At 51.6% G+C, this 15051-nt stretch overlaps 1 protein-coding gene across 2 annotated transcripts; it reads right to left on the reverse strand.

Moving 5' to 3' along the window:
* PPM1G (protein phosphatase, Mg2+/Mn2+ dependent 1G) lies at positions 1–15016 on the reverse strand. Of its 2 annotated transcripts, none has more exons than XM_053939815.1 (10): positions 14783–15016; positions 10745–10814; positions 6271–6356; positions 5813–5945; positions 3980–4449; positions 3419–3556; positions 2427–2661; positions 1274–1403; positions 1032–1134; positions 1–680 (listed from the first exon to the last, which is right to left on the reverse strand). In XM_053939815.1, the coding sequence occupies exons 1-10, from the start codon at positions 14900–14902 to the stop codon at positions 486–488; spliced, it is 1680 nt and encodes a 559-aa protein (XP_053795790.1). In that variant the 5' UTR covers positions 14903–15016; the 3' UTR covers positions 1–485. The 2 variants fall into 2 exon arrangements, with proteins under 2 accessions (XP_053795790.1, XP_053795791.1); XM_053939816.1 differs by lacking the exon at positions 14783–15016 and adding an exon at positions 14490–14639.
* Between the last annotated feature and the right edge of the window lie 35 nt (positions 15017–15051).

Genomic DNA, 15051 nt, shown 5'->3' on the forward strand with positions numbered 1-15051 from the left:
TATTTTTGGATCTTTTAGTTTGAAAAAAGTATTGATTGAAAGTGTACAACTGAACGCGGCGTGGCTGCAGCACCACCGCCAGATTGTTTCACAAAAAAAAAAACCGGAAAGGGCCTTAAATAATCGGGTGCAGATTAAAAAAACCTCAACAGTGAAAAAGTTCTTCCCTCCAAACAGAAATTCACAGGCACAGAAATGGCAACAACCACATGGAGACAATGGGGGGACATCCTCCTCCTCCTCAGCACGGACTCTGCAGTGCAGCGCTCCCGGGCGCGGCTCCGTCCTCGCTCCCTCTTTGGAATGGTTACGGATGAACAGTGCGACATGCCCTTGCTAACCAGACCCGCCCACCCCCCGACCAGGACACGGACAAACAAGGCCTCTGCTAAGGCTAAAAAAAGGACAAGACCTGGAGTCTTGAGTTCAGCATGGGTAAGAAACGAGAGTCTGGTGAGCACAGCCCAGTCCCCAGGTGGGCCCTGCTACTCCAGTTTGGACTTCTTGGTGCTGTCCCCACCGTTCTCCTCTGCTGGTGCCGCTGCCTCCCCCAGTTTCCGCTTCCCACTCTCAGCAGGTGGGTGTGTGTTACGGGGTTTGAAGCTGATGATGATGCAGGTCATGTTATCACAGCCGGTGCCATCCCCTGAGGTGTCTGGAGCCAAGCACTGATCCAGCAGCTGGAGAGGGACAGGGCAAGTCAGCAGAGAGAACAGATACACACAGGGGCAACCACCCTGAGGCACTGGGCCCGTTCCAGCACTTGACAGTGGCTCAGGGGCTGCCAGGCCAGACGTGTGCAGGAGGAGTCAAATGCTGTTCCCACTGGACAGGAGACAGAGATGGCCTTGGCAGCCCCAGGTTTCTGAATGCAGGCAGAAACTCCTTGGGCTGGACAGCACCCCTGAGGTCAGACACTGGCTGGAGTACCCAGGGAACCCATCTGAGGGAGGGGGAAGGCAGAGCCAGGCACTGAGCCAGGACGCAGAGATGCCACATTGCTGGAGGGACAGCAGAGCTCCCCATCTTACCTCTTCTACAATGGAGGAGAGCGGCCGCAGGACTCCATTCTCATCCTTTTGGGTGATCTTCGACTGGATGAAATCCACCACTTCCTGGCTGCTCATCACGTTCCTGTAGAGCAGAGAGGTCAGGCAGGCAGGCAAAGGGAGCACACATGCCATAGTGTCCAACAGGCCTTCTTCAGGCCCAGCTCTGGAGAAAGGCTGGAGCAGTGATGCCCCAGAGGCACAACAGCTCCCTCACCACTCACCAGATTCCATCACAGGCAATGACCATGAAGTCGTGGTCATCGTTTATTGTCAGCACTTTGATGTCAGGCAAGGCAGAGATCATTTGCTCTTCTGGAGGGAGGTTCTTGTTCCGCTTGTAGAAGTGATCCCCTGTGGTAGGGAGGAAGATGTCTGGGCACAGGCAGTGCTGTGCCCTGCCACAGGGCATTCCCAGTGGGATCAGTGAGTGCTCCCACAACCTGGGATCAGGCTGTGGGCCACGAAGTAGAGGAACCATTGCAGGTTCCAGGTGTAAGCTCTGGCAAGCCCAGGGAGGAGGGGTCTTGGCCAGCTCAGCCTCTCTTTACTCCAAACCAAGTGCCCTGTCCCCAGCTCCTGGGGCAACCAACACCAGGCCAACAGCACACAGCACCTGTCACCTCTGAAGAGGCTGCAGCTGCCCCATCCCTGGAAGTGTTCAAGGCCAGGCTGGATGGGGCCTGGAACACCCTGGTCTAATGAAGCTGTCCCTGCCCATGGATGTGTCTGGAATTGGTTGAGCTTTAAGGTACCTTTTCCCACTCCAGGGTTCATTTTATGATTACAAGTTCCCTTGAGAAAACTGGCCCTCAGCTCTGACTAGCAGCTTATCAGGAATCATCCTATGAGGGCACTTCCAGGGCCACCACAAAATAGCAGGTGGGAATGCCAGTGTCTCCCTAGATAAACTCCTTATTCCCACCCTAGAGGTGTGTTTTATATTTTTACACTAAGATAATGATTTCAGTGGTTTGGGTCCTTCTGTACACACTCAGATAAATAAATGGGCTCAAACTGCCATGAAGCCAGGTCCTCAGGAAGCAACACACCAAGATTCCTCAATAACCCAGTAAGCAGGAAGAGTCTTGTTCCAGAGGCAGCAGTCTGGTTTTGGGACAGTTTATATGAGGTGGTTTCTGAGAACCCAGCTGCTGGCATAACAGCCTGGGATGTGTCAGATGCTGCTTTCCACTGATGTCCAACTGTTTCACGGCCGTTTTCTCCAATTAGACTGAAATCTCCCATCAAACACTGATTCACTCATCTCATTAAAAATTGTCCCACAACCTCAGTGGCTGGCAGTGCTGTCAGCGTGGCTCTCCTGAGGCCAGTGCTCTGAGGCCAGGCCTGCCAGCATCCCCCCTCCCTGCTTACCGATGGCCCTGGAGAGGTTGAGGCCGCCGTTCACCCTTCCATCCATGGTGACTTTGCCACCAGCATTCTTTATCCTGGCCAGCTCCACCTCATCCTCTGGCTTGTGGTCGTAGGACATGTCGACAGCCTTGCCACCCTCTGACACGACGCAGCGCGAGTCCCCGGCGTTGGCCACGATCAGCTGCTTGCCCCGGATGAGTGCCACCACAGCCGTGGTCCCGCTGTCTGAGCCAGGCTGCAGGAGACAATTCTGGTGAGATTTCTTTCTCTGTCTCCCTGTCAGGCCATTAAGGGAACCAGCACCAGCTGCACAGCCCCAGTCCCAGATCCCAGGGTGCTGCATTGCACCCCATAAGCACACATGAAACAATGGAGAAGGCCTGAGGGAAGTGGCAAACACCAGGAGTGTGTTCCCTGAGGGGCAGGGTTAGGCAACACCTCCATCCCAGTCTCATACAGCGTGGTGGGTCAGGATTCTGTGGCCTTCCACAGGTCTGTAGCCTCCGCTCTAATGTGCTAATTCCAACCCCAGCCCAGCTTGAGCATATCCTCACTTCAAGTCAGGACATTTCCCCAGAGGGAGAAATTGGCACCTTTGAAACCACGTCCCCTTTTCCTGACCCCCTGGGTCCCTGGCCTGCCTGACTGTGCCATCGTGGGCTGAAGAGCCATAGCCCTGTCCGGTGAGGAGTCCTGCTGGAGCAGCAGTGCCAGCAGAGCCCTCCCATTCCTGCCCCACGCTCTCCCCCCACACCACCTTCCAAGCACCTCATGCCCAGCAGCAGGATCAGCCTCTTCCATCTCAACCTGCCGTCCAGATCCAGGCCCATCCCTCAGCTTCTGCACAAACCCAGGCTGTCAGCAGCTCCCTCAGCCCCAGGAGAGTGCACAGGTTGTTCTGTCCCCACCTGAACAGGAACAACTCCGAGCTGAGTCTCCCAAGTGCCCCTGGCTCCACGTTAAGCTGCGGAACACAAAACCAGGGTGCGTACCTCCTCTTTTCCCTCCATGCCCGGTAACAACATTTCCTCCTCTTCATCCTCATCCTCCTCTGCTTCTTCAGTGTCATCTTCATCATCTTCATTCTCTGCCTCTTCACTGCTGTAACCGTCTTCATCCTCACTACATTCCTACAAGAAAGGAGAGATACCACAGGAGTCACACAGGACCCTTGGTGCTGTCCCCACCGCTGGTCCCTCCATCCTGGAGACCAATGGTCAGCTCCCCCAGAGGTGTGAGGTGACCTGCCATGTGTCCCCCACACTTGATGGCTACAACGAGAGCAGCTCGTATCACTACAGCAGTGGATGAAGGGATGGTGCATGCAGCAGGACCAGGGGCTATCAGCTATGGCTGCTGCAGGATGAGTGTGTGTCCTTTGGGGTTAGCTCAATAATCCCAAACATTCCCACGGGATGGCCTCAAAGGATCAGCCTGAAACACCTGCTCCTAGGAACACACCTAGGATGAGCCAGAGGCTCGTCTCAAGTACCACCATAAGCAATGCATTCTGCCCAGCCAGAAGGCCACTCTGTTCCAGTGCTGTTTCCTACCTCACTGTCTTCCTCCTCTTCCTCAACCTCATCTGACTCATCCTCACTGTCCTCAAAAAATTTGGATTTGGTTGTGCGCTGGGGCTTTCCCGTAGAGGAGCAGGAGGGCCCGGCCTCCCCAGTAGAAGAGGTGACGGCCTCGTCACCTTTGCCTAGTTCAGGCTTCTGCAGAGCAGGGCTGTTGCCTCCAGCGCTGGCTTTGTCTGAGGTGGAGGAAATACCCGTGATTTCTTCGTCTGGCTTCCCGTTCTTCCTCTCCTTGTGGTCGGGAATCTCCCCTGGGTCAGCCTCTCCATTCATATTTGACTCCCCATCATGCTGCTTGCCTGTCCCCTCCACAGCGTTATCCCCAGCTGCAGCTACAGACTTGGCTTTGAGGTTCTTGGTGCAGTTTTGTCCGTAACGTGTGAGAAGCTCCTCGATGGTCATTGTGGCTTCTTCGTGCAGAAGAGCAGCTTCCTCATTATCCACTGCAAATGGAAGAGGGAGAGGACAAGGACAGAGAGGGTGAGAGAGCAGGACACCCACCACCCTGGGTGCTGTGCTGAGCTGCCCCAGCTGAGGCTGGCTGCTGGCAGAGTTCCAGCAGTGCTCCCCAGGCTGACTCTGAGCACACAGCCAGGCCTGTGCCCTCCCACAGCTCCAGATGCTACAGGTGAGCAGGAAGGGAACAGCCAGGCCACAGTTCTGACCACAGCACAGCCTGCCAGTGCCCCACTGCCCCAGACCCGGTGCTTCCTGGCCAACTGACAGCACCACAGAGTGTTTACATCAGGCATGAGGGCCGGTGGCAGCACAGTGTGCACATCAGGTGTGTGGCCAGGGGGTAGAGGCTCACTTGCCCAAGCACAAGCTCCTTGGGAGCTACAGGGAAGCAGAGCCACCACTTGCATGTGCAGAAGTCATTTGGTCATTAATGCTGCAGCTAGGAACAAGAGAACAGCTGAAACACCCCAGTGATGCCCACCAGATGTCATCTGGACAGGTACAACAGGTGAGAGCACAACTTTGGCCATCTCCCAGATGGGACTAGGCAGAAAGTGGGATGATTTTCCCCAGTGACCATGGGTCAAACACCACTGTTTCCCTATTGACATCCCCTTGCATATAGTTTGCTTTGCTATTTAATCCCAAAAGGAAAACAAATACAGATAGCCCAAATGCTCCTGAAAATATAGAACAAGAAAGAAAATCCAACCACCCACCCATCCTTCATCCCATGACTTCATCCCTGTCAGCTGGAGGAAAAAACCCAACAAATTCAGCGTTTGCAGAGTGACATATTGTTCAAGGTGACAGGAGCACCTTGCATCTGTCTCAAGGCTGGTCACATGGTATTTGGCAAGAGCAGCCCAGGATTCCACCCCAGGAAACACCTCCTGGGCTGGCAGCCACTTGCTGGTGGAACACTTGCTTCTTTGTGGGAAGAAGAATTCCTGAAAAGACCAGGATCTGCTTCAATCCTTTCTGTACCTGGTGGCTGCCACCAGCCAGGGGGAGCTGAGGACTGCATACCACATCATTTCCCTTCCACAACTGAGTCCAGCTCAGAATTCCTGACATCCTGGAACCCTGTAACCCATGGAGGAAGCTCTATAGAAAATGTGACATCTATATGTTATCTGTATGTGCTATCTATAGCATTAAGCTTGCAAATGGATAAATGTTCCCCCTCTAGCACCAGCCCAAAGCCACAGACAATGCTAAGGGCAGTAGCTCAACTCAGCCAAAATTTAACTGAGAAACTGGGACAGAAAACCTTGTGTCCAAGGACCCTGCTGCTTTACATCCCTGTCCTGGAGCTGCAGCCTTGTCCAGTGGCATCTGACTTACCATCATCTTCATCAGCAACTTTCTCCTTCTCATCTTCATCGTCCTGTGGCCGCCCAGCCATTTGAGAGAGCTCCTTAATCACCTCCTCTGTGGTGAGCTTGGCATCAATGGCCAAGAATGCATCTTCCAGGGCCTGTGTGTGAACAAAGACATGAGTGGGCAACTGCCCCTTCCCTACAGGATGCCTGCCTGCCATCCTGTGCAATGCAGTCTCTTCCAGCTTGCACACTGTAACTAATTACAGCATGGCTGCAGCTGGCAGGGACCTACAGGCTTCTCCTGATCCAACACCATGCTCCAGCAGGGACACCCAGGACTATGCCCAGACAAGTTCTGGATAGCTCTAAGAATGGAGACTCCATCACCTCCCTGGACAACCCACACCCAACTGGGTACTGATGCAAGGGCTTTCCTCTGTGTTGGCACTTACTCAGTCCAGGGCAGAGTTGGCTCCTTACCTTTTGCAATTTGCCTTCCTTGTAGGCCTTCTGGTCTTTGATGATCTCAGGGAGGTACTTGGCACAGTACAGGGCAACTTCTTCTCCTGAAAAAGAGCAGAATTTATTTAAAGCGGCTCATCCTTCCAGACAGAACCTGCTCTTGAGCAGCTGAATTCCTGAGGTAAATCCTGGGACACAAGCCAGAGCTGCTCCAGACAGAGAACAGTGACACAGCAGCTGAGTGTGGGGATCCTGCTTACACCTTCCCAGTAGGATGTGCAGATAGCCCTGGTGAACCTCAGAGCTCCAAACCACCAGGTTTGGCCAATGCTGTGAACTTCCTGAGAGGGAGCTTAGGCTGACTCTTTAGGTCCAGCCTACCTGGAAATCTTAAATTTCATATGTCAGTGAAAGCAGAAGGAAAGGGAAGCTTTTGCTCACTGTAGGTTCTATTGGAACATTACCGATGTGCAGTGAGCACATAAGAAGTGTTCTCTCTCCTGGTGTGTGTGCCAGTCCAAGGGCAATGAGATCCCAGAGACTGAGATGAAGCTCTCAGGAGAAAGGGCAGTCACTTGGTACAGGAAAGAGCACAGCAAGATAAACAGCAGCCAGAACACTGTGCTGAGAGCACAGGGGATAACCAGGACTGAGAGACAGCTCAAGTCAAGTGCTCATCCTAGAGCAGCTGAGAGATTTTTAAAGCCAGAAACTCTCCCAGCTTGGTAAGTAACTGTGTCGGGTATGGAATAGGGCATGGGGGGCATTTGTTTAGATCCTGAAAGTGCTACTAAGAGAGAAGGAAGAGTAAATTGAGTGATGATGAATTTATGTAGTTTATCTTGAACAGGGCAAGAAAGAGTAGTGTAAGAGATCACACTACTTTGAGTCATTGAGGTTTTTACATGAGCAAAGAACAGTGTAGGACACAGGAACGTGGACATGGCTCACACCTCACAAAGAAGAAAAATTAGAGCCAGAAACTGAGAAACAAATGAAATGATTCAGAAAGAGGGAAAGGAGCAGGGCAAGCTGCAGGCAGGTGGAGGGTCCCACTGCAGGGTCCAGGAACATCTTGAGGCTGTTCTAGACCAATCATTCCCTGTCCCAGTACAAAGAAGTAGCAGTATGGGTGGCTGGGCACAGCAAGCCAGAGCCTACCTGCACCTGGGGCTTTCCTGTAGGCACAACCAGAGCCACATGGGCTCCTTTCCTTTGGGCTGCAGGAGGGTTTTTCACAGGATGGACCAGCCACACAACTCCTGACCTTCCTACTGCACATCCCAACTTCCCTGCCCTTCTCTGCCCAACAGAGACTGTGCAGGCAGCTGGGCATCAGGAAGAGCTGTGCAGGCAGGAGCAAAGCTCTGAGAAGGAATGAGGAGCAAGAGAAGTGAGGGGAAAGCAGCAGCCAGCCATCAGTTCAGCAAAGGGAACATGGTGGGAAGCAAACAAGTGGGGAGATTTGGGAGAAAGACAGACAAGGGACTTTTCCAATGTACCTGCAGAGAAGGGATCAAGTGGCCATTGACAGAGAACAGAAACAGCCAAATGGCTGCTGCTACACCATGCTGCAAAGCATTCCATGGTACAGGGAACAAAGAGACTGGGTCTGACCTGGGAACACTGGAGAGGACCTCTGACAAGGGCCTAGAGTGACAGGACAAGGGGGAAATGGCTCCACATTGACAGAGGGCAGTGTTAGATGGGCTATTAGGAAGAAAGTCTTGCCTGTGAGGGTTGTGAGGCCTTGGCCATTCTATGTTTTCTCCAGAAACACCTCTTGGAGGGAGGTGAAAAATTGTTAGTTGTCTCCATGAGAGAACCTGAAGGACAGTGATGTCCTCAGTGCAGAGCCAAGTGCAAGCAGAGGCTCAAGGTCAGCATTTGAATAACAGATCTCTTGGTCAAACACTACTAATCACTGCGGAGCCCAGCAAACATCAGGAACCAACACCGGCCTCCAACAGGTACAGCACAGAAAAGAGCGTGGTGTGGGTCAGGTAAACTGATCTTGGGAACACTGAGCCAGCACCGTGACCTCCCGCTGCTCACAGACACAAATCCCCTCTGACGTGCTCTGTCCATTACTGCTCCAACCCTTCCAGCCCCATGGAGGGTGCCAAGAAAGGACTGCTGTGGTTTAACCACAGGGGGCAACTAAGCACCATCCAGCCACTTGCCCACCTCTCGTGGAACCAGGGAATGGATTGGAAGAGTAAAAGGCAGGAAGCCCTTGAGTCGAGAGAAGTTTAAAACAACAATAATAATTTTTTTAATTAATGAAAAGGCAAATAGCAAAGAGAGAGAAATAAACCTCAAGACAGACGAGCAATGTGAGATAGATGTCAATGAAGACATGTTATTAAAATAAAGGCTAAATCACAAGTAGACTGCAATAGGGACTGAGCAAACACTCCCTGCCCCCCACTCAAGGGGCAGAGTGCCCAAATATCATCCTCCAGCATCTGGGGGCAGGGAGGCCAGAGCACATAAAAAATGGAGCTGGGGAAGGCAAAAAACTGGCCCAGCAGCTTCTTTCAAACACTGGAAGGCTTGTCCACAACAGGGAAACATAAGAGAAAAACTGATCAATGAAATTGAAAATGCTAATAGGTAAAACCCCCCCCCATAGTTACCCTTTTTCAAATAACACAGTAATAAAAACTTCTCCCAACCTAGCTGGAGCAGGAAGCTTACTGGAGTGTTTCAGGTTGAGAGATGAGCAAGGTATATAAGAGAAGCTAAATTCAGTTTCTGTACTGCCAGCTAATAAAGCTTAGCAACGTTTCCATCCAAAAACTTATTCTTACACGGTAAGAGTAATTGCTTCAAACTTAAGAACTAATGCATCAATAAAATCACACAATAGCAGGGGATGGGCAAAAGCTGTTCTTCTAATTCAGATTCAACTATATCCATGTCCTTCCTGATATGGTTTGTCCAGGGAGAGCTGTAGAGATTCAACCACTAGACATCTAAAATATGAGTTAGAAACTCATGCCAGTGTTTTGCCATTCCATGCCTTTCCCTAATGTCTATCTCAAATCTTCCCTATTGTATTTAAGATCCCCAAACACAATACTTAGTGTCCTATACTAAGAGGAATGTCATAAGTGTCCAAAGTCTCTCTAAAACCCAACACATGGTGTAAGACCTTGGCAGCTAAGGAACCAACACACTGAGCTCAGAGGAGAAGAGATGGTTTGATACTCTTCATTCTTGACCCATTTTTGGTAGATGCTCCTTATCTTTATTTTTGCCAGACACACACACACACACACTGTTTTGAAGTGAGCAGCTCCTGATCCCTACATCCCATTTGCTTGTCATTCCTGCCTCTCAGCACCAACCCATCATTCCCATGTTCTCAGAGATACCCTTCAGGATATCAGTGACTGCTCCACATGGGTCTCTGCACACTCTGAGATGAAGTTCAGGAAAAAAGTAATTTCAGGATATGAAATACATTCTTCAGAATGAGATGACATCTTTGGAAGAGCTACTTGCTACAAATGCAGCGGTGCCAATCAAAAACTGGACATGGTTACAGAGCCAATGAGCAGGAGGAAACAGGCAGTTCAGTTCATCTACTGCACACAGATCTTCAAAGAGCTTTCAAACAAACCATCAAACCTTTTCCATACTAAGCTGTCACAAGAAAAGCAGGGAGGTTAGATAGGAGCAGTTTTCAGAATGGGGGATGGCCACTGGGAGAGCTCCTTGAAAAGCTATGCTGTTCAACATCTACATAAATTAGCAGGAAAAAGGGTCAGTAAAACAAGATGGATCACTCATACAAGCAGAGAGAAGCTTTGGACTCCTCTTGACTGGAAAAAAAAAAAAAAACAGAGTCCAAAAAAGTAAAAGTGAAAAGTACTACCAGAGTGATTATTCAACTCATTCCTTGTTTCATGGATACTGCAGTGAAATTATCAGGCAGATTTAACCATATATTTTTCAAATAATGATTCTGTGCAAAATGCACAGTGTAAACAATCACCAAACACAGAAACCTTCTTAAAATGCAATCAGACAAATTTGTGAAGAGTTAGCTCATCCAGAAGACTCCACCATGTCTCCAGGATGGAATGGCTGCAATCTCCAGTTTAAGGAACCCTTACAGGGAATGGATCGGCCTGTTTTGATTTTCTCTCTTTCCTTGGGCAACCACTAGAACACACTGCCTAGAGTCAATCTCAGGTGATTTTTATTACCACTTTTTCTTCTGTGACTCTTCTGCCCAGCTTATCCACCATAAAAACAGCCATTCTCAAAAGGTATAAAAGATAGAATAAAAATCTGATTTCAATTTCAGATCAAACCCTGACCTGCCTCTTAGGACCCCTAAGAGGTTCAGAACCTCCGTTAATGGTATTTATGAAAGAAAATGCTTCTATCAAGGAGCAGAATTCCTAACAAGAGATGGATGCCCCAGCTGCCCAAAGGGGTCACACTGAAGGACAGGACAGAGCAGAGTGGCCACAGTTACCTCCGTGTCCATCGTAGACTGAGAACATGGCTGTTTCACTGTCCAGCTCGGGAATGCAGTTGTGGGCATCCTGAAAGAGAGAGCAAAGGTCTGAAATTAAAGAGATTGCATTAGACCCACAGAAAATCATAGGAACACAAATTTGTTTGAGTTGGAAAAGCCCTCTGAGACCACTGAGCCCAACCATTGCCCCAGCACTGCCAACCCAAAGTGCTGTCCCATGCCCCCAAAGTGCCACAACTACACTGCTTTTAAACCCCTCTAGGGATGGGGACTCCACCCCTGCCCTGGCCAGCCTGTGCCAGGGCTGGACAAACCATTCCATGAAGAAATTGCTCACAACACTCAACCTGAACCTGCCCTGGCACAGCTTGAGACTGTTTCCTCTTCTCCTGTCCATTGTTTCATGGGAGACAAGTGTGGCCCCCCCTGGCTGCACCCTCCCGTCAAGGAGTTGCAGAGAGTGAGAAGCTCCCCCCAGTCCTCTTTTTCTCCAGGCTGAACCTTCCCCAGCTCCCTCAGCCACTCCTCAGACTTGTGCTCCAGACCCCTCCCCAGCTCCATTCCCATCTCTGGCCAACACCAAAGGCTAACACCACCACAAGCCATGAACAGTGCACAGCCCTTCTCTCCACAAGGTCTGTGTGGGGCAGCCAGCTTTGAGGAAGGCATCCCTGTGATTTTTACAGCCTCAACTCCTTCCCCTATGGGCAAGCAAACCCACCTTGGCTATTGCAGCACAGAGGCTGGAACAGATGGCCAGGCTGAACCTTTCTCCTAGGCCCTTCCCCCTGCCCAGCTAACCCCCAGACATTCCTTCAATCCAGCCCTCACCACCTGACATCCCACACTCCTGTGGTCAGGAAGAACATGTATCCTGTAATATGTTCAACAATGTGATCTTTTCTGTGGTTCTTCACCTTCAATGTGCTACAGTTGCCCCAAAACACTGTGTTTACTTCAAGACAGCAGTCTCAAATGTCTGGATGTGTCCTTGCTGCCAGCAACATTCCAAAATTTACACACACAGAACTAGATCACAGCCCAGCAACCACTGAGCTCTCTCTTTTTTAGGCACGACTCCTTGGATAAGGTATCTTTGCTCTCCAGAGTTCTCTGTAAAAAAAGAGTTTTCTGTAAAAAGAGAACTTTATTCCTTGCTCAGGAAACAGGAACAGTGAGGTTCTGGGTTTATGTACTCTTTGCAATGGAACTGCTGGCACTGGGATGAAAAGACCATCTGAACCAGCAAGTGATCATCTAAGTTCAAAACGAGTAATGACTGAATGGTAATGCAGGAAGTTTCCCCAGAGATAAACCAAGAAGCAGCGTTTTAGTGCTCACTTTTCTGAGCATTCACAGAAGCCAGTGAGACACTGAACCCCCAACACAATAACTGGGATAAGCCCCAGGTGACCAAACAGCAGTGTAATTAAAGAGATGCAAATGCTGCTGCTGCGGAAAGCCAGAGCTGGCACCAAAAATAGTCTGTGCTGCCCTTGCTGAGCCCCCTCTGAGCCTGTCCTGATGTGTCCCCACACTGAGCCCCACCCCAGGGGCAGATGGGCAGGGCTGGCACACGCAGGGGAGGGCTCAGTGCCCACCTGCCCTGGGGCTCGCTCTGCCCCGCTCCCAGCACCAGGGCTGGTGGGCAAAGCCAGGTCCTGGCACTGCCGACGCCCCCAGAGCAGCGTGCAGCCAGCCTGCTCAGGGAGCTGCAGTGACTGTCCTCTCACTGTGATCTCGTGTGCTGGAAGAGTTCACAAGGGTTCCAAAAGCCTGCTCCTGCTACCCAGCGTTCTGGGATCCCTCCCCACTCACGGAGTGGTTACTGTAACAGTGGTGAAAAACTGTGTCTGAAACATCAAACACCCAATTCAGCTGAAATGAAATTAACCTGAGAGCTCATGTAACAAATCTCCGTATTTTGAACTAAACTCTTTCCATTTTTGCATCAAGGGCTTTTCTTCTAAGCCTGGGAAAGGAATGAAGCTGCAAACTGGTGTCTCACTGTGGGGGTACAGCCAAAGCAGGAGCAAAGAGTTTGGAGAAGCCCCAACCAACCTCATCCTGTGCCTTCCACTATACCCCAGAGAACTCCTCTGGACCATAAAACTGACTTCAGCCCTTTTCTTTGTTGCTTCTAATACCTAATACAATACAATTACCTAATACAAATTATCCTTGGGGTCCCTCATCTGCTCCAAACATTTCCTTACTCCCAAAGTAACCACTATGGACTAAGCTACAGTATTTCTTCAGAGCCCTGTACACCCACCTCACTTGAAGGCTCCTAAACCCCAAGTAGAACGTGACAAAAAGCTCCTTTACACCCAAAATACCTGTGTCTTACCAGTGCACACTCTGACTGGCTTCACCAGCACACACAGAACCACAGCATTAAGCACAAACATTGCTCAGGGCCTTCTCAAGCCTTGTAGAAGAGCAAAAGTGCAACTGAACATGAAGAGAATGAAAAAACAAGGTAAGAGAGCAGAACACAGAGTGCTGGAATGCAAGAAAATTGACTGCTCAGCTGTGTGTAAAACACACATTTCTCTCCCATCAGGCTCAGAAGCAATCTGCAGCAGGTTCAACTCCTGCCATCTGCTTGTTTCTTGGGATAACTCAACTAAACCATGTCCACACTGATGGCCTCAGTGCTGCCTCTGCCAGCAGGGATAAACCAGAGATGTTGGATGGTGCAGAACCCACATCTGCAGCTCGGGGCCTCACCCAGCCTCTGCACAGCTACAGCCCCAAGTGAGCCAAGTCAGAGCCCTGTCCCAGCTGTGGGAGGGCTGAGGGAACTCACCAGCACCATAAATCAGAGTCATCCAGCCTGGCTCCCTCACACATCCCAGCTCTGTGCAAAGGCATGCCAGAGCTGCTTACACACACGTTAATCCCTTTGAGGTCACACTCAGTGCTCCAGCAATGTCCCCGTGCCACCAGCTCCCCCCCTCCATGGGCCACTGGCAAGGAGCAGCTCAGACACTGCCAGCCAGTTCCACACACAGTTCTCTGAGTGAATCTTGGGAGCACAAGCACCAAACCTGCATCTTCTACCCTGAGAACCAGAGCCCAGGGCTGCACACACAGAGAGGAGGAAGAATCTCAGGTCATTGATTTGTCACCTGTACAGCTCCTGTTGCATTCCCAGAAGCAGTGAAGTGTCTGGCAAAATGGCTTATTGACCTAGATCAGCAAAAATTCAGTGTCTGACAGCCTGAACAGGACAGCCTCTCCAAATCACCCACAGGGCTACAAAGCAAACACTGAGAGATGTACCCGGCGTGGCTGCAGGGACCAGGATTAATCCCTACTGAATTCAGCTGTTCACTGGCTACCCAGAAGGGAAACAAAGCAGCACAGGACTGGTACTCACAGAGGGTCTGAAACTCACAAACCTGCAGGGCCAGCAGCCCCACACTGCCCTCACACCAACCAAGAGCTTTAAGAGCAGGTCCTGCAGCCTCCTACACTGGGGAGACGTGGGCAAACCCCTGGATCCTCAGCCACGGGTGGGTCTGGCCCACAACGAGCCCAGCAAAGCCAGCACTGGCAACAGCAAAACTGAGAGCAGCCATGAGAATTCTTCCTACAGATTTTCCTATAAATAAATAAAAACAGGGAGGAAGCACAGCAAGACACCGACACTTCATCTCAGGGGAGAAAATCAGGCATATTCCCTGAGAATTTCCCACTTGCTTTCACACAAATGCTCCTTCCCTTCCTTTTTTACCCCGAATTCCTCATTTCTCGCAGGGATTTATCCAGCCGCACGTGTCCCCCACAACACGGGGGAACTCTCCACGCAGGAGCCGGAACACGCGGCTGCCGTGTGGAATTCGGGAAAGGCTGGGGCGGCACCGGGCCAGGCAAAGTGCCCCTCCCGGTCTCGGGAGGGAGGGAGGGAGGGGGTGACCGAGAGCCCCCGGACCTCCTCGCCGTTCGGCGCCGTCGGGGCCTGTCAGCGCAGGACCCCGAGGAGTGCCGGGTGTGGATGCCGCCGCCCCGCCGGCCTCACCCCCTCACCTCCATGGAGACGCGCCATCCCTGCATGGCGCTGAACCCGAAGTGCAGCGGGCGCGGCCCGAGCCCGGCGCCATCCCCGGAGCTCTTCACCGTGTTGGGCTGCGACAAGTAGGCGCCCATTGCGGCCGCGGCGGCCTCGGTCGGCGGCGACCGGACCGGACCGGGGGGCGCGGGCGGACTGCGGAGGCGGCGGGACCTCGCACCGGCGGGCGGCGACCGGAAGTCGCGCGGCCGGAAGCTCGGCGGCCGGAAGCGCCGACCATAGAGGC

Source organism: Vidua chalybeata, chromosome 3, assembly GCF_026979565.1.
Source record: "Vidua chalybeata isolate OUT-0048 chromosome 3, bVidCha1 merged haplotype, whole genome shotgun sequence".
NCBI lineage: Eukaryota > Metazoa > Chordata > Aves > Passeriformes > Viduidae > Vidua > Vidua chalybeata.